We start from the raw sequence: 19,359 nt of genomic DNA, 5'->3' as shown, positions 1-19,359 counted from the left end.
GAGCCCACTCGGAAACAAACGGCTCGGGGAGGTGCTGGGGAGCCAGGACTGCGCCCAGGGATGGAGAGGGAACGGTTCCTGGCAGGTGGCACCCGGTGGGTCACGGGGAAAGCCAGCCAGGTGTTCAGGAGGCTAAAAACATCTGGCCGCCCTCAGCCAGCCTCGGGGACAGCTCTTAGCGCAGGTTTGGCAGGGGAAGGGTTGGAAACTGCTCAGCTCCGAGCCTGAGTCCTCCTCATTTGGGAAAAGGGATCTTTGCTGGGTATTCCACCAGGAATTCCTGCGGGAGCGTCAGGAATCTTCCCAGTGTCAACCTGTGCCCTTCCAAACCATCAGGGCCAGGCCCCAGATTTCCCTGCATGATGCAAATCCATGTGCTCCGGATCTCCTCTGTTCCCACCCATGTTCTTTGGATCTCCTCCGTTCCCATCCGTGTTCTCTGGATCTCCTTTCCCACCCATGTTCTCCGGATCTCCTCCTTTCCCATCTGTGTTCTCCTTATCTCCTCCATTCCCACCCATGTTCTCCAGATCTCCTCTGTTCCCACCCATGTTCTCCAGATCTCCTTTCCCATTTGTGTTTTCTGGATCTCCTCTCCCATCCATGTTCTCTGGATCTCCTCCTTTCCCACCCGTGTTCTCCAGATCTCCTCCTTTCCCACCTGTGTTCTCCGGATCTCCTCCTTTCCCACCTGTGCTCTCCAGACCTCCTCCGTTTCCACCTCTGCTCGCCAGATCTCCTCCATTCCCACCTGTTTTCTCCAGATCTCTTTTCCCATTTGTGTTTTCTGGATCTCCTCTCCCATCCATGTTTTCTGGATCTCCTCCCTTCCTACCCGTGTTCTCCAGATCTCCTCCTTTCCCACCTGTGTTCTCCTTATCTCCTCCATTCCCACCCATGTTCTCCAGATCTCCTCTGTTCCCACCCATGTTCTCCAGATCTCCTTTCCCATTTGTGTTTTCTGGATCTCCTCTCCCATCCATGTTCTCTGGATCTCCTCCTTTCCCACCCGTGTTCTCCGGATCTCCTCCATTCCCACCCGTGTTCTCCAGATCTCCTCCATTCCCACCTGTTTTCTCCAGATCTCCTTTCCCATTTGTGTTTTCTGGATCCCCTCCATTCCCACCCATGTTCTCCGGATCTCCTTTCTCTCAAAGCCATGGATTTGCAGCGCCTGTGGGATGTGTCCCAGCTCTCCCAACTCCCCGGCACTCACATGTTTGGCAGCAACTCTGGAAGAGCCGACAATGTTCCCGTTGTTGTCCAAGACGTCAATTCCTTCCTCCAGCTCCGTGTGCCTCATCAGGACCACGTTGCAGATGTTGGCACTGGCTGGGGAGGAGAAAGGCAGGAGGGTCAGCCCCGCTCAGCCCCCGCTGGCAGCTTCCGTCTGCCCTCGCAGCCCTCCGGATCTCCTCCCCTCAGTCCGCCCAGGTGAGTTCCTCTGATCCCAAAAAAAGGTCGGATTCTCAAGGAGAATAATAACCAATTTTTTTATTTTTTTTTCCCCCCCTCGGGGACAATAAGGGCAAACAGGACAACAGGAAGGTCTGGCGCAAGGTGTCCCTGCCCGTGGGTGGGACCAGGTGGTCTTGGAGGCCCCTTCCAGCCCAAACCATTCCATGACTTCACACGTTTTTTTGGGGAAAAATGGCTCCGTGCACCGGGACCTCTCTGACCCCCCCACTCCTCGCCCATCCTGCGGCTTTTGGGGCCTCGAGGTGACCCCAAATTCTGTCTCTCACGTCTGACCAAGAGCTGGGGTTGAGCTCCACCCTCCCCGGGGCTCAGGCACTTCCCAGCTCCTCCCAAAGAAAAGCTGCTAATTCCCACAAAACTTTTGGGCTGATCCAGCGGCATTTTCCAGCACCCCCCCACACCACATTTCCCTGCAAACTTTCCACCCAGAACTGAGACAAACCCACTGTCGCTTGCAAGTACCAGCGCCTTCCAAAAATGTGTTTCTGCACTGCTTGACGGGTTAATATTCGCTAATTAATCTCAATTCATGTCATATAACAAATGTCTAATTTTTTGAGGGTGGTGGGTGGGTGAGCCCTCTCTGGAGGCAGCTCTGTGCAATCAAGGATGATTTGTGGTGACAAATGCTCCTTCCACTCGCGAGGGAGAGGAACACACACACACGCACACTCTGTCTCTCTCTTTAATATTCCAACTACCAGACCACTCTGCCCATCTATCAAAATATCTGTGTTCCCAACCCTCCAGCTCCTGAATCCCAGATTAAAAAAAAAAAAAAAAAAAAAAAAAAAACCCAAAAAAACAACAAAACAAGGCCTTTCACTTCAAGAAAGTTTAGCCCCTGGGTGGTTTATTTTTCGTTTTTGACGCTCTCATGCCCCGTCCTTCTCACTGCCAATCAAAGCTGAGCAGATGAAACACCCCAGCGGAGCGGCTTTGGCCAGGCACGCCCCGGCACAGAGCTCCTGACAGGCTTGGGATGGGCTGTGCAACTCTCCAGGTGCTTTTCCAAGGCTCTGCGTTCCCTGACCTCGGTCCCAAACCCAAAAGCTGCCTGCAGCCCGCTCGTCTGAGAGGAGCCGCTCACGTAACCGCTGCCCTTCTGCTTCCCGAGGGAGCAGAAGACGCCGCTAATTACGGCTAAACTCGGCTCTCGTGGACGTCTCAGATGCACGGGAGGGGGTGAGAGATAAACGAATGTGTGCGCAGACAAAGTGATCCGCAGGATTTGGGAGGGAATTGTGATAACGCGGCCCGGGAACGGCGGCTGCGAAAGCGCTCTGAGGCACGCCAGAAACTGGGTTCAGGCTCCAAACCAAGCCACCACCCCACTCCTGGGGGGTTGTAGGTCTTTCTTTCTATCCCAGGGTGCTTCCCACATTTTAAATCTGTCCTTGGGCATCACCTAAATGCAACAATTTTAACCTCACACATACACACAAAAGCCCAAGGAGAAGAAACCCTTCCTTCCCTCTCCCTTCTCTCCAATGAGGATCTTTCTGTCGGCTTTGATTTCCTTCAGATCAGGTTTGGGATGCGACTTTTGGGGTTTTTCTGAGCGTGTTTTTAGCCATGAGCACCTCCAGTACACAGCACACCCTCGGCAGTGGGACAGCTGTTCACACCCACTTCTGGGGAAGAGAGGGGTGAATTGGGTTCCTTGAATTCCTCGGGGCACCCAGATCCTTCCCCTGGTCACCTCTGAGAAAGGATCCAGCCCCTCCCTGCTCAAATTCAGGCTCCAAGGCTTTTCCCTCTTCCTGCTCTTCCCATGGAACCCCTTCACCCCAGAGGATGCCCTGACCCTGATCCCAAACCCCTTTTCCCAGCAGGGCAGCCCCTGGCTCTGCAGGGCCTCTGCCTCCTCCAGGAGCTGCTCCCCTGGATCCAACCCCCGAACCTGGGCGGGATTTGGATAATTTGGGATTCGTCCGCGGCTACAAAGGACCCTTGGAGCAGGGAGAGGGCAGGGCCTGCCCCAGCAGCACTGGGGTTAAAGGTGTCCTCCAGGCAGGACTGCTGCTGCTCACTGAGTGCGCAAACACAGCCTGGAGGAGACACGGAGCTCCCTGAGGGCACCAAGAGCAGTTCCCAGCTTCCCAAAGCTCCCTGGAATCCTCACGAACGTCCCTGCTAGGCTTTGGGCTGCCTCCCACCCCAGCTGCCCCTCCCAGCCTCCCTCTCCCGGGGTAATTTGGGATGGATCCCAAGTTTGGATGTCCCTCCAGTTTTCCAGCTGCCCCCAGCCAGCGCAGCTCTGGAGGTGGGAGAGAGGAGAGGGAGGCAAGGAAGGGATGGGGAGAACTCTTCAAATTTCACAGAGCCACGGAATTATCAAGGCTGAAAAAGGTCTCTAAGGTCATCAAGTCCAAGCATCGCTGCCAGATCCACCACTAAACCCCATCCCTGGGGACCGCACCCATGGGGTTTTTGGAGCAAGAGCTTTACCCCAGTGTTTGGCTTTTCGTGTAGAAACAGAGAATTTCTGCCTCTCTGCTGGGGTCTGGAGGTTCAGAGCTAATTGGGAGGCACATCTTAATTAAGGGTTTGTCCAGGTCTGCAACCCACAAACCAGCAATTAGTGGGAGGATCCCTGGTGTCCTGGCTCATAACGAAGCACGACAAATAGAATGTCGGCTGGAGAATTAATTGCAGGCTAAACAAATTAACGATGGGTCCTCAATCAATGCCGACACAAACACCTTGGTGTGAAAGCAGATCAACCCTGCGGCGAGGATTTCCTTCGCGTCTTTGACCCAAACCCCACCTCCCGGGGCTTGAACTCATCCCTCGTGCTCTCCTGGTTATAAAAACCCAGGGAAAGCCGAGTCCCTCTAAAATAGATCCCAGAAAAGCCCCAGGAAAACCACAGCAATGCCCACAGATCCCTTGTGTACAGGGAAAATGCTCAGTGCAACCCCCAGAGCACAATCCCCGTGCCCCCTGCTCTGCAGGCAGGGAAAGCAGCTGCTTTTCGGCCAGAAAAAAAAGCGGAAAAAATCCAATAAATCGGGAATTGAGGGTTGGAGGGACACAACAACCAGCTCCCTGTTCAAAAAGGAGCAGAAAGGCGGGAGAAAGTGAGAGCAGCAGACAGGCAAAGGGGGCTCAGGTGAGCTCTGAGGATGTGGCACTTGCCCAGCGAAGGAAAAACCTGAAAGGCAAATCTGGCATTAAAGGGATGAGAAAGGAACCTGGAACGGGGAGCAAACCCCATTTTTTAGTGATTTCCTGCATGCCTGGGTAATTTTTTGCACCATCTGTGTAAATAAACACGCTTGCACAAAAAAAAAAAAAAAAAAAAAAAAAAAACCCAAAACCACTGGTGATTTCTTCAGGGCTAAAATAACATTTCAGCATTTGCTGGAGGCTGGAACCACAGGGCCCAGCAGCAAAGGCTGAGTCCAGGGCATCCCTTCCCTCACACACAGGGCTGATAGAACACCAATAAAACGCTCCACCAAGCCAGGAGCGGCCTCAGCTCTGCGCACACTCGGGGCTGCTTTTAATCACAGCAGAACCATTCCTTCGCACTTTATTGTAAAATCACCACAGCGCTGCTGCTTGCTTGGAAGATTTGACACAGTTCGAGCCAGATCTTGCAAATGAAATGCTCTCAGAACGGAGTGGTGGAGAACCAGCCGGGGCTGATCACTTCTGAAGCCGCTTCGGAGTGGAAAGCGCGGCTGAAAAGCCTGAGGAGCTGCCTCCACCAGCAGCTTTGCAGCGTTTTTCTGCCAGAATCCTGCTTTGCCCCAGCTCAGGGACCACCACCGAGGGGACACACGAGCGGCAAGGAAGGAGTTGTGTCCACCCCAGCGGCTCCTGGCCCCTGCAGGTCTGCAGCCGACCCCTCGGAACACAAAGAAAAGGAATTTTTCCTTACCGACAGCGGGGAATGGCACAAACCTCTGGATCAGGAGCCGAGTGGCCGGGGTAAACTTGTTTGCTCTCTGGATCAGAACATTAAGGCCCACCTTGGAATGGAGAAAAGCACACCAGAGAAGCAGAGGGTGAATGACCAGGGGCAGGGCAGACGGCGCAGTTTGGGGTCTCTCCCCGTGAAGAGGCGTTTGAGAACGAAACCTCCCCCCAGCTGCAGGGTTTGGCTGTGTAGGGCTCAGCCCTTCAGTCAATAGAGGGTTAAATCCAAATGCAGAGCTTAAAACAAGGGTTGAGCCCAGCCTTTGGGCTTAAATGAAGAGCTGAATCCGACTCTTGGGTTTAAATGAAGAGTTGAACCCAACTCTTTGGTTTAAATGAAGGGTTGAACCAACCTTTGGGCTTAAACAAAGAGCTGAGCCCAACTCTTGGGTTTAAATGAAGAGCTGAACCCAACTCTGGTTTAAATGAAGGGTTGAACCCGACTCTTGGGTTTAAATGAAGGATTAAACCAACCTTTGGGCTTAAACAAAGAGTTGAGCTCAATTCTTGGGTTTAAATGAAGAGTTGAACCCAAGTCTTTGGTTTAAATGAAGGGTTGAACCAACCTTTGGGCTTAAACAAAGAGCTGAGCTCAACTCTTGGGTTTAAATGAAGGGTTGAACCTGACTCTTGAGTTTAAATGAAGAGTTGAGCCCAACTCTTGGGTTTAAATGAAGGATTAAACCAACCTTTGGGCTTAAACAAAGAGTTGAGCTCAATTCTTGGGTTTAAATGAAGAGCTGAACCCAGCTCTGGTTTAAATGAAGGGTTGAACCAGCCTTTGGGCTTAAATAAAGAGTTGAGCCCAACTCTTGGGTTTAAATGAAGGGTTGAACCTGACTCTTGAGTTTAAATGAAGAGTTGAGCCCAACTCTTGGGTTTATATGAAAGGCTGAACCCAACTCCTGCGTTTAAATGAAGAGTTGAACCAACCTTTGGGCTTAAACAAAGAGTTGAATCCAGCTCTTGGGTCTAAATGAAGGACTGGACCCAGCACTGGGTTTAAACGAAGGGTTGAACCCAACTCCTGGGTTTAAATGAAGGACTGGACCCAGCACTGGGTTTAAATGAAGGGTTGAACCCAGCACTGGGTTTAAATGAAGGACTGGACCCAGCACTGGGTTTAAATGAAGGGTTGAACCCGACTCCTGGGTTTGCACAAAGTGTCGAACCCAGCGGCTGGATTGGACCAAACCTTTGGGTTTAAATGAAGGATTTAATTCAACTGTTGGGTTTACATGGAGGGTTGAACCCAATGGCTGGGTTTAAACCCAGCTAAAAGATAAGCCAGAAACCACTCCAGAAACCTTCTGGAAATGCCCTTGGCTGGATTTTTTTCCCAGTCCACTGCCATTTTCCCCATCCACCACAAAATCCGTGCCACTGGCAGTCCCCACCTAGCTGGGAAAAGCCCAAATTTCAATTAATTCCTTCTCCAAGGGTCTGGACTACACAACCCCATCCAGCGCCAACATTTGGGCTCTAAACTTTCTTATAACCACGGATTTATTTTTGTTGCCTCGTCCAGCCCTTGGATAATGCAGAGCTCTCCACAGTTTTTCATGGATCTGCGTGGTTTGTGGATGTTCATAGAAACAGCACCGAGGAGTCGCCGCCTCCTGAGCCTCCCACTGATAACGTTCAAAGCTGGGAGAATCTCCATCAAAATTGGCTTCATGCACAACTGGGGTTAAAAATCAACCAAATCTATTCACGGGGAATGACTTCTGTCTTTACATCACCCTCCCTCACAAGATTTTCTCTTTTTCGTCGCCCCTCCCCAAAAAAACCCCAAATGAACAAACAAAACCCAACAGCCCCAACCTGGGAATTTTCAGCTGGAAATGGAAACCTCGAGCAACGTGTGGCCGAAACATTTTCAGCCCAAAATGCAGCAAAATAAAATAAAATAAAATAAAATAAAATAAAAATTAAATTTTTTTTAAAAAAAAAATCATCCCAAACCAAAACTCTGCCAGAAAACAGCAATTTGGGGGGTGGGGGATTGAAAACCAAAGAGAAGCCTGGGAGAAGATGTTTTGCAGGCTGCTGCATTGTACGTGCACATCCCAACACATCCCAGCTGGGAGGAAGAGGTGGAGAAGCACAACTGCTGGGTAAGCCTTGCATGGGCACAGGGCTGCTTTTCCAGCCCCAGGAAATATTTCCAGAGCTTTTCCTGAGGTTTTCACCCAGACCCCAAGCAGGAACTCCTCCTCTTGCCCTCAGCAAACGCAGCTCTAGAGCTGAGCCCAAGAGAGCCACAGTGATTCTGCTTAGTCTGGACAGCAGTGAGGGCTTGTCTTGAATTTCTTCCCTTTCAAAAATGACTGAATGATTTTTATTTTATTTTATTTTATTTACATTTTGCAGGTGTTGGGATGGGTCTTTTCAAAGTCTGAACACCTCCAGAAACTGTAACACAGTCTACAATGTGCGGCTTTAAAAGAAGCTAGTTTTAAGCCTGGCTTTGCTGGTCTGCCCCGTGGATTTGGGTATTTAGTCTGGATATTTAGTCTGGATACGGTTAATCCGCGTCCGTGACAAATTTTGTTGGGTTTGCGGCCCCTGCTTGGAGGTTTGATGGAGGATTTGACCATGAAGTGGCAGGGCAGCAGCTTCTGAAAGAGAAAAGCTGAGCCTGGGAGAGCCACCACTGTGAGGGCAGTGAAATAAAAGCATTTTACTTCCACATTTAATGTGATGAACTCGCTCCCCACCTACAGCAACCCCCCTGCTGGGAACATGAAATTAAATGTTGCTGGAGATTAAATCCCATCTCCCAAATCCTCAGCGCAAGGAGTGGATATGGGAAACTAATGAGGGTTTGTTTTCTACAGTTTGGAAATTGCTGTCGCCGATCTGTGAGCTCCTTCCCACAGGCCATGAGGTGGGATGAGGGTGAACAGGGCAGGGGCAGGAACCGCTCAGCCTCAGGCCACCAAGGCAAGAGGGCCATCAAGGAGATGTTAATGAGTTTAATTACTCGGGACTGGCCGAAGGACGCTGTTGAGGCAAATTCATCTGTTAAAAGCCAACCCCAGGTTTATTATTGTGACCCCCACTGAGTCACTGCAGCACTGGTGATGGAAGCGTGGAACAGAACCAGGGGGATTCACCTCACCAAACCTGGCACAACCACAGAACCACGGAGCCTGCAAAAGACCTGAGATGGAGTCCAGCCATGCCCAGCACCGCCCAGGCCACCAGTGCCCCGTGTCCCCAAGGGCCACAGTCACAGCTGCAAAACCCCTGCAGGGATGGGGACTCCACTCCTGCCCTGGGCACCAGTGCTTGACAACTCCTTTGGTGATGGAAATCTTCCTTGTATCCAACCTAAACCTTCCCTGGCACAGCCTGAAGCTGCTTCCAGCTCTCCTATGGCTCCTCTTGCAGCTCAGCTTCTCCGGGAAACCTGCTCCAGCGTTTGACAGAATTCCACAATGGTCGGGGTGGGAAGGGATCCTAAAGGACATCCACGGGCAGGGACACCTCCCACTGCCCCAGGGTGCTCCGAGCCCCAGTGCCCAGCCTGGCCTTGGACACTGCCAGGGATGAGGAGTCATCCATCTGCAAATTCCTGACGGTGACCCAGATCAAATCCAGCTTTTTCCAACTGCCTGGATTGCGGAGGTTTCCTCCTGCAGAGCACTCCCTGGATGTGGCTGAGGGAGCCAGGGGGAGCCGGACACAGGAGTGGACGCAGGGACACTGGAGTGGACACAGGGACACAGGAGTGGACACAGGGACACAGGAGTGGACACTGGGATGCAAGAGTGGACACAGGGATGCAAGAGTGGACACAGGGACACAGGAGTGGACATAGGGATGCAAGAGTGGACACAGGGACACAGGAGTGGACACAGGGACACTGGAGTGGACACTGGGATGCAAGAGTGGACACAGGGACACGTGGCTGGGCACAGGGACACAAGGCTGGACAAAGGGACACAGGAGTGGACATAGGAGTGGATACAAGGATGCATGGCTGGACACAGGGACACAGGAGTGGACACAGGAACACAAAGCTGGACATAGGGACACTGGAGTGGACACAGGGACACAGGAGTGGACACAGGGATGCAGGAGTGGACACAGGGATGCAAGAGTGGACACAGGGACACAGGAGTGGACACTGGGACACTGGAGTGGACATAGGAGTGGATACAAGGATGCATGGCTGGACACAGGGATGCAAGAGTGGGCACAGGGACAAATGAGTGGACACTGGGATACTGGAGTGGACACAGGAACACGTGGCTGGGCACAGGGACACAAGGATGGACAAAGGGACACAGGAGTGGACACATGGACACAGGAGTGGTTACAGGGACACTGGAGTGGACATATGAGTGGACACAAGGACATATGAGTGGACACAAGGACACATGGCTGGACACAGGGACACTGGAATGGACACAGGGATATATGGCTGGACACAGGGATGCAAGAATGGAATCAGGGACACAAAGCTGGACACAGGGACACAGGAGTGGACATAGGAGTGGACACAAGGACATACGGTTGGACACAGGGACACATGGCTGGACACAGGAACACAAAGCTGGACATAGGGACACAGGAGTGGATACAGGGACACAGGAGTGGACATAGGAGTGGATACAAGGACACAAGGCTGGACACAGGGACACATGGCTGGACACAGGGACACATGGCTGGACGCAGGGACGCAAGAGTGGACACAGGAGGGGATACAAGGACATGTGGCTGGACGCAGGGACGCAAGAGTGGACACAGGGACACAAGGCTGGACACAGGGACACTGGAGTGGACAGGGACATATGGTTGGACACAGGGACACTGGAGTGGACACAGGGACACTGGACTGGACACAGGGACACATGGCTGGACACAGGGACACAGGAAGGGACAGGGACATATGGTTGGACACAGGGATACTGGAGTCAACACAGGGACACATGGCTGAATGCAGGGACACAGCAGTGGACACAGAGACACAAGGCTGGACACAGGGACACAGGACTGGACACAGGGACACGTGACACCAACACCTCCTAACAACACAAAACAAAAAAGGATCAAACACCGTCACTGGGAGAGAAACCTCACCCAGGGCTCTCCTGTGCCTCTGGCAGCACTCTGCCCTCCCTCCCTCCCTCCCAAGAATTCCTGCCTTTTCTTTGGCTCCCAGTTTTGTTTCAGCATCAACAACATTCCCTCAGCAGAAGGACAATGTTTGTGATGTCACTGCACTCTGAAACCATCAGACCCATTCAGAGCCCAACATGTCTGATCCCTTTTCCTCTTCCTGTCTCAAAAAGTTCTGACCTCATGCCTACCAAAACACCAATTCTAAAACCATGGGAATTTTTTAAAAACTCCCTGCTTTTTTCTGCCTTTCAATGAAGGTTTTTGAGTTTAATTTCCCACCTTTCAATGAAGGTTTTTGAAGCCTGAGAGATGGTTTTGAATGCCTGACATTGGCAATGGCCAAGCCCACACCTCTTAAACCCGGCCCAGAGCAGTAAATCCATCCAAGGAGCTGTGTCACGTGTTGGGAGGGAGTTTTTACAAAATAAAGGGATCTCAGGAGTCCAGCGAGCATTCGCTGGTAGATGACAGCACCCAAACGTTGCTGAGCCACTCTCCAGACTTTGTGGACTGTGCTGGAGAAATCTCCGCTGATTTAAGGGATTCAGCTCCAGGGCATCCCTGAGCACTGCAGCTGGAGCTGGCTGTTCCAAGGGACCTGGGAAGTCATCTTGGAAAGAGGGACTGGCTCCAAAGGAGGTTATCCCTCGTCCCCCCAGTCACCAGATTGGATTAGAACTAATTGGATCTGATGAGTCCCATCCAGCCAAGCTGGAGAAAAGAGCATTAGGAGAAGGAAGGAAAAAAACTCATTCATTAGGGCTGGGAGGTGAAGATGGAGGCAGAGAGATGGAAAACTGGGCTCTTTCCCAACTGGAGCTTTCCCAAGCCAAGGAGAACAGAATGGAGGAGTCTCAGGGAAGGGAAAGCAATAAGGATCCGAGTGGGGAAGGAAGTTGGAGAGGAGCAAGAGTAAGGGAAGGAGGAAACCACTCCCAAGACAATTCCAGGAGGGATGGCCACAGCAGCCCCGCAGTTGGGTGCATCAAGGGAAGAGAATGGTGCGGTCTGGAACAGACTGGAGAAGAGTGGGATTCGTGCCGAGAACAAGACAAACTTGGTTTGGGAGATGGTGGAGAAAGGAGGGTGAGGGGCCGTGCCCAAGACAAGGGGGCGTTGTCTCACACCAAGTTTTCCATGCACCTGGATCCTGTCCAGAGGCAGCACCACTCCTGGGGCTCGTGGGGATGGAAGGAAGGGATGAGAACAAACCTGCTGGAGACGGAAACATCCCAATGAAACAAGAGAGAAAACGCTGCAGAGAGGCGCATGGAGATTGGGAGGGGACAGTCAGGGAATCCCAGGGCAAGCTGGGTTGGGAGGAACCTTAAGGGTCATCTACTCCCAATCCCCATCCATGGGCAGGGACGCTTCCACCATCCCAGGCTGCCCCAAGCCCCCGTGTCCAGCCTGGCCTGGGACACTCCAGGGATCCAGGGGATTCACAGCCTGGCCTGGGACACTGCCAGGGATCCAGGGGATCCACAGCCTGGCCTGGGACACCTCCAGGGATCCGCAGCCTGGCCTGGGACACTCCAGGGATCCAAGGGATCCACAGCCTGGCCTGGGACACCTCCAGGGATCCAGAGCCTGGCCTTGGACACTGCAGGGATCCAGGGATCCACAGCCTGGCCTGGGACACTCCAGGGATCCAGAGCCTGGCCTGGGACACTCCAGGGATCCAGGGATCCACAACCCGGTCTGGGACACCTCCAGGGATCCAGGGATCCACAGCCTGGCCTGAGACACTGCCAGGGATCCACAGCCTGGCCTGGGACACTGCCAGGGATCCACAGCCTGGCCTGGGACACTCCAGGGATCCAGAGGATCCACAGCCTGGTCTGGGACACTGCCAGGGATCCAGGGGATCCACAACCCGGTCTGGGACACCTCCAGGAATCCAGGGATCCACAGCCTGGCCTGGGACACTCCAGGGATCCACAGCCTGGCCTGGGACACCTCCAGGGATCCACAGCCTGGCCTGGGACACTCCAGGGATCCAGGGGATCCACAGCCTGGCCTGGGACACTGCTGGGATTCCAGGGGATCCACAGCCTGGCCTGGGACACCTCCAGGGATCCAGGGATCCACAGCCTGGCCTGGGACACTCGAGGGAGGGGCTTGGCAGGATCCAGCAGGTGCCAGGTGCTCCAGACTCCATGGACAGGACGGTGACGGGCACTGGGAGCATTCCCAGAGAACCCCACATCCTTGTCTCCCACTGCACCCCAGGCTCAGGGCTGTGCCTTTGGGAGTGGCTTCTGCAGCTCCAGCGGATTCTGGGCTCCAGGAAGGAGCTGCCAGGCTGAGAGATCCAACCACTCCCTTCCGCAGCCCAGGAATGAACAGAGGAAGGGATGTGCAGGAACAGGAGCTTCTGAGCAGAGAGATGCAGACTTCGGAGGCAGGCACCGCTTCATTTCCAACTTAAGCCTGACCAGCAGCTCCTGGGATCCACTGGGATTTTCCTGCTGCTCCCACGGAGGAGGGGGCCAGGCCACGCTCCATCGCCTCCAGCTCCTGAAGTTTTCCAGGCTGCCCTGAGCAGGACGGAGCCGAGGCGGCGGGAGGGCTCAGCTCTCCCCGGCTGATTATGGACATCACACCCCATTCGCAGGCTGTCAGCGCAGCCTCGCAGACAATTATCGGGAACGGGGAGCGGGATTGGAAAAATCCGCAGGGGCACCTCCACCTGGAGAGCGGAGCGAGAAATGGTGTGCGAGAGTTCAGCGCGGGAGCGGGGAAGGAGGAGCAGCGCCGGGACGGGGGAGCACACGGCACGGGGAGGGAATGGGATTGATGGAGTGGGAGGGAATGGGATGGATGGAAAGGGAAGGAATGGGATGGATGGAAAGGGAAGGAATGGGATTGCTGGAGCGGGAAGGAATGGGATTGCTGGAGTGGGAGGGAATGGGATTGCTGGAGTGGGAAGGAATGGGATGGATGGAAAGGGAAGGAATGGGATGGATGGAAAGGGAAGGAATGGGATTGCTGGAGTGGGAGGGAATGGGATTGCTGAAGTGGGAAGGAATGGGATGGATGGAAAGGGAAGGAATGGGATTGCTGGAGTGGGAAGGAATGGGATTGATGGAAAGGGAAGGAATGGGATTGAGGGAAAGGGAGGGAATGGGATTGCTGGAGTGGGAAGGAATGGGATGGATGGAAAGGGAAGGAATGGGATTGCTGGAGTGGGAGGGAATGGGATGGATGGAAAGGGAAGGAATGGGATTGCTGGAGTGGGAAGGAATGGGATTGCTGGAGTGGGAAGGAATGGGATTGCTGGAGTGGGAAGGAATGGGGTGGATGGGAAGGGATTGATGGAATGGGAAGGATTGGGATTGGTGGCACAGGAAGGAATGGGATTGCTGGAAAGGGAAGGAATGGGATGGATGGAAAGGGAAGGAATGAGAGTGATGGCACGGGAAGAAATGGGATTAATGGCATGGGAAGGGGAAAGGGGAAAGGGGAAAAGAAAGGAAAGGAAAGGAAAGGAAAGGAAAGGAAAGGAAAGGAAAGGAAAGGAAAGGAAAGGAAAGGAAAGGAAAGGAAAGGAAAGGAAAGGAAAGGAAAGGAAAGGAAAGGAAAGGAAAGGAAAGGAAAGGGATTGTCGGAATGGGAAGGATTGGGATTGCTGGTGTGGGGAGGAATGGGATTACTGGAAAGGAAAGGAATGGGATTGCTGGAATGGGATTGCTGGCACAGGAAGGAATGGGATTGCTGGAAAGGGAAGGATTGGGATTGCTGGAATGGGATTGCTGGCACAGGAAGGAATGGGATTGCTGGAAAGGGAAGGATTGCTGACATGGAAAGAAATGGGATTGCTGGCTGAACCCCTCCAAGCTGAGCCCTTCCCAGCTCCCTCAGCTCTTCCAGGTGCTCCAGCCCCAGGATCCAAACAGACCAGGACACTAAAACCTTCCTGCTCCTCTCCAGTTTTCCCCTAATTTGGTTCCAAACACACTCAAGTGTAACTCCACAGCCTGTCACAGCTGTGCTCACTGTGGACAACCCAGAGCACCAGTAAATCCCACTGGCAGCTGTTCCCGACCTCCAGCGGCTCCTGCAGAGTCAGGATTTAGGGTCAGGAATTAAGAAAACACTTCCAAAACTGAGAGCTCTGGGTCTGCCCGTGCCTTAAACACCCTGTGGGTGCCAGCAGCGCCTCCAGGATGGGTCCTTAGGAGCTGATATTAACGGCATTAATCACCTGAATTCCAACCCAGGTTTCCCGGTGAGGGAAAAGGAACGTCCAGGGACACTGGAAGTGCAGGGATCAGCACCAAGCCCTCAGCCCGGCTGCAGCCATGGTTACGGGACACTGCTTCTCCCTGTCACCCAGAAGGAGACAGAACACCTACTTCCGTCAGAATTTAGCTCAGGTTGCTAAGCGAGAAGCAAATATTTATTTGTCTCTGTGCTGACAGGCCCACAAACCCCAGAGCTGCGCTGAAATAAACCTTGGTCCAAGTTACCAACCCTGGGCTCCCGGGAATGGAGGGGAAGGAGGGTGTCACCGAGACACACAAAGAAATCACACGCAGACAAGAGATTTTCGCAGAGGTTCCTCTGATCCCAGCTCCCAGCTGAGAGAGCGGAGAGAAGAGGAGCCCCTTTGTTTATTCTTTTACTTTTTATCCATTTGTGGGTCCGGCAGAAGATTGGCTTTTTGGGGTTTCCACCCCTCAGCCTCAGCGGCCAGACGAATTGTCAGTTACAATTGTTTTCAGGTTAGAAATGTGCAAACAAAGGACAGAGAATGAAAAACAAAGGATTTGTTTATATTACTTCTCTGGGAAAGGTAGAAAACTGCTCTAATATTCTACAGTAACTAAAAGATCTGACTCCATTTATGAAAATCAAAAGGCTAATAAAGAAACTCAGAAAAACCAGGATGACAGGAGGGAGATTGGGAATTGGGGCAAAGCCCCAACCAGCTCTCACACCTGTCTGGGCTCCCCTTCCACCGGGGGACAGCTGAGGCCCCGTCCCCAGGGAAGCTCAGTGTCACCGTGGCCGTCACCAAGGGTTTCCTGGCCGAGCTACAGCCCCAGGGCAGGCTCTGTGCCCCGCCAGGGCTCCTCACTGTGGAAACCTTTGAACCCCCGTCCTGGTTTGCAATGCAAGATGTGTTCTAGTCCCACTCTGTTGAATCCGGCTGAGGAGGTGTTTTGTTTTTTTTTCTTTAACTCTAGGGGGAATGGGGTGGGCACCTTCTGTTAATGGACAGCTGTTGAACCAGGCAGGGCAGTGTTCTTTATCCCTTCCAGGACCCATTCCCCATAACTCTGGGGTTTATCTCCTGTTAAACCAGGTGTGTCACTGTTTTTATCCCTTCCAGGACCCATCTCTCATGACTCTGGGGTTTATCTCCTGTTAAACCAGGTGTGTCACTGTTTTTATCCCTTCCAGGACCCATCCCTCATGACTCTGGGGTTTATCTCCTGTTAAACCAGGTGTGTCACTGTTTTTATCCCTTCCAGGACCCATCTCTCATGACTCTGGGGTTTATCTCCTGTTAAACCAGGTGTGTCACTGTTTTTATCCCTTCCAGGACCTATTCCCCATGACTCTGGGCTTTATCTCCTGTTAAACCAGGCGTGTCACCGTTCTTTATCCCTTCCAGGACCTGTCCCTCATGACTCTGGGGTTTATCTCCTGTTAAACCAGGTGTGTCACTGTTTTTATCCCTTCCAGGACCCATCCCTCATGACTCTGGGGTTTATCTCCTGTTAAACCAGGTGTGTCACTGTTTTTATCCCTTCCAGGACCCGTTCCCCATGACTCTGGGGTTTATCTCCTGTTAAACCAGGTGTGTCACTGTTTTTATCCCTTCCAGGACCCATTCCCCATGACTCTGGGGTTTATCTCCTGTTAAACCAGGTGTGTCACTGTTTTTATCCCTTCCCTCCTCCCCGCAGGGATCTCTGCTGTTCAGGGGCCCTCCAGGCTCACTGCAGGCCTGAGACAATTCCATCAGCCCCGGGGAGGAGCCCGGCATTCCCAGCCGGATCAAACCCGGGACAGGGAACAGCAGCACAGCCCGTGTGCGCTGGATTGCCAGAGGAACCCCGGAGCACCTCAGCACCACGGAACCTTCTGCAGGATCCTCTCTGCTCCACCAGAGCCACACCCGGCACTGCAGGAGGATTGATCTGGGCTGTGTCCAGCTCCCAGACCAACAGGGCGTCAGCTCGTGTTCTGACTCTGTCAGGGTTCTTCCAGGATTTTTGTTCGATTCCTTGGTTTTTTGTACTACTACATTTGTATTTTAATATTCCCAGTGAAGAACTGCTATTCCTATTCCCATCTCTTTTCCTGAAAGCCCCTTAATTTCAAAATTACAATAATCTGGAGAGAGAGAGTTCACATTCCCCTCTCCAAGGGCAGCCCCAGCTTTTCCTTTACCTCTCTTTCCAAACCAAGACACAGAATTCCAAACTCAATCCGCTGTCTTGGCTGGAAGAAGCAGAACTTCCACACAATGAACGAACCCCCAACCTCTTCCCAAAAAAACCCCACGTGTGTTTTGGGTTGCAACAGGTAACCAAAAGTGTGCATTATCCTAATTCCATCTGTTGGAACCGCCTGGGGAGGTGTTTTTATCCCTTCCCTCCTCCCCACAGGGATCTCTGCTGTTCAGGGGCCCTCCAGGCTCACTGCAGGCCTGAGACAATTCCATCAGCCCCGGGGAGGAGCCCGGCATTCCCAGCCGGATCAAACCCGGGACAGGGAACAGCAGCACAGCCCGTGTGCGCCGGATCGCCAGAGGAACCCCGGAGCACCTCAGCACCACGGAACCTTCTGCAGGATCCTCTCTGCTCCACCAGAGCCACACCCGGCACTGCAGGAGAACACTTTCCTCTGCGCCAGGGTGCTCCAACGTGTCCTTGGACACTTCCAGGGGTGGGGCAGCCCCAGTTTCCCTGGGCAAAGGAAGCCTACTTCCCTATAGAAATAATAAAGTTATTATTGATAATCGTTATCCTTATAAAATTACATCTAAACAGCAATTTTTACCAATAAAATCAGCTTCATGCAGCTTTTTTTAACCTATAAAAACGTGAAAAAATAGCAGAGTAAGAGTGTGTGTGTGTGTGTGTCAGCTGGAAAGAGTTTCTGCCTAATCACAGCCCCCCCCCTGATCTGTGCAGCTCTTGGCACTGGAATACTGGGGGAATAAAAAATTCCAAACATTTAAAACAGGCTTGGTCTTTCTCAAGTCTTTTTCCTTCTCCCGGCCTTTGTTTGCCTTGTTTAGGAAAACCAGCTGGCATTAATTGCACTTGGTGCACCACCAGCATGAACAGCAGCCAGATATCAGGAATTGGAGCCTAATCCCAGGAATCCACTCAATTGTTTGGGGGAAAAAAAAAAAAAAAAAAAATTACATTATCACTCTGTTCAGAACAGCGGTAAAATGAGGGAGCAGAAGGAAAGAGGCTGGTGGGGGGACAGTGGGATAAAAATAAACCACAGCAACAGGAAGAGAAACAGGGATATCAGAGGATGGAATTCCCAGATTTGCTGTGGGTGTCCCTGGATCCCCGGCAGTGTCCCAGGCCAGGTTGGACACTGGGGCTTGGAGCAGCCTGGGACAGTGGGAGGCGTCCCTGCCCATGGATGGGGTGGGAACGGGATGGGATTGGGATCTGTTCCAACCCAAACACCTTTCCCAGCCTTATTTCAAGTGATTCCTTCACAGGAGTCATGCACAGGAGAAGGGATGAAATTCTGGACCTGGCACAGATCTCCCTGCACGAAGCTGTGCCGTGACCTGGCTTGGGATGGGAGTAGCTGGAGAGAAAAGGAAATACGGGGAGAAAAATATGGAGTGAAAGAATATTGATTCCTCCTGAGCTTCTCATGCCTCTTTTCACAGGGGAGTTTCCCACAGCTCCCTGATGGTCCCTTCTGCGCTCTGGACCTGCCCTCCTGCTCCAGCAGGATCCGAGGCAGCCCAAGGAATTAAATTTAATTAACCCCCAAGCCCTGTGTAGTGGATTGTGTAACCTAGAATTGTGAGTTCTGTTCCATCTGTTGAAAGCGGTTTTTTGGGAGATGTTTCATCCTTCTCTTGTAACTCCAGGGTGGAAGGAGGAGGATGCCTCCTGATAACGTCCCAGCCATCAAACCCAGGTGGGGCCGTGTTTGTTGTCTCTGTCACCACCCTCCACCCTCCAGGGGACATCTCCTGATAACGGCCCATCAGTGCCCACCGGTGCCAGGACACATTCCATCACCCACTGGGAGATGCTGCACACACTGGGGAGGAGCCAGCTGCTCCCAGCTGGATGAAAACTGGCACTGAAGGACACGAGGGATCCGGGTTTTCCACGGGATCCCCGGAGGAAGACCGGACCCATCTCACCAGCACTGGACTTCCCACAGGACCATCTCCGCTCCCCAGAACCACAGCTGTTACTGCAGGAGGATTTATCTGGGCTGCTCCCAGCACCCTGAGCACAGGGTGCCAGCTCGGATCCCTGACCCTGCCAGGGCTTTTCCAGGATCCCTGTTTGCTTCCTTGCTTGTTTTTTGTACTACTACATTGGTATTTTTTATTTTTTTTTTATAATATTCCTAGTAAAGAACTGTTACTCCTATTTCCCATATCTCTGCCTGAAAGCCCCTAATTGCAAAATGATAATTTGGAGGGAAGGGGGTTTCCATTCTCCATTCCCAGGGAGGCTCCGGCTTTCCCTGGCACACACCTGTCCTTCCAAACCAAGACACCCTGCCTGGGCTGCGCCAGCACCTGCACACTGCACGGGTTCCTTACCAAAGCCTCCCAGCTCCTCGGGGGACAAAACTCTGCCCAGA

The 19,359-nt window shown here is 52.7% G+C and overlaps 2 protein-coding genes across 2 annotated transcripts in view; one reads left to right on the top strand and one right to left on the bottom strand.

Annotated features, from left to right (window-relative positions):
- LOC120766106 (sideroflexin-5-like) overlaps positions 1-11,877 on the bottom strand; it is a 28,609-nt gene extending 16,732 nt beyond the window's left edge. The window contains exons 1-4 of the mRNA XM_058424270.1: positions 11,866-11,877; positions 11,683-11,751; positions 5,369-5,459; positions 1,217-1,332 (exon numbers count right to left, since the gene is read on the bottom strand). Coding sequence (XP_058280253.1) covers positions 1,217-1,332; positions 5,369-5,459; positions 11,683-11,751; positions 11,866-11,877 — 288 coding nt within the window. The remainder of the gene's footprint in view (positions 1-1,216; positions 1,333-5,368; positions 5,460-11,682; positions 11,752-11,865) is intronic.
- An 821-nt stretch (positions 11,878-12,698) lies between these two features.
- LOC120766105 (disintegrin and metalloproteinase domain-containing protein 19-like) overlaps positions 12,699-19,359 on the top strand; it is a 23,526-nt gene continuing 16,865 nt past the window's right edge. The window contains exon 1 of the mRNA XM_058424269.1: positions 12,699-12,710. Coding sequence (XP_058280252.1) covers positions 12,699-12,710 — 12 coding nt within the window. The remainder of the gene's footprint in view (positions 12,711-19,359) is intronic.

Source organism: Hirundo rustica (genome assembly GCF_015227805.2).
Source record: "Hirundo rustica isolate bHirRus1 chromosome 5 unlocalized genomic scaffold, bHirRus1.pri.v3 SUPER_5_unloc_3, whole genome shotgun sequence".
NCBI lineage: Eukaryota > Metazoa > Chordata > Aves > Passeriformes > Hirundinidae > Hirundo > Hirundo rustica.
Note: the sequence above shows the minus strand (reverse complement) of the source record. Positions and strands in the feature narration are given on the sequence as shown.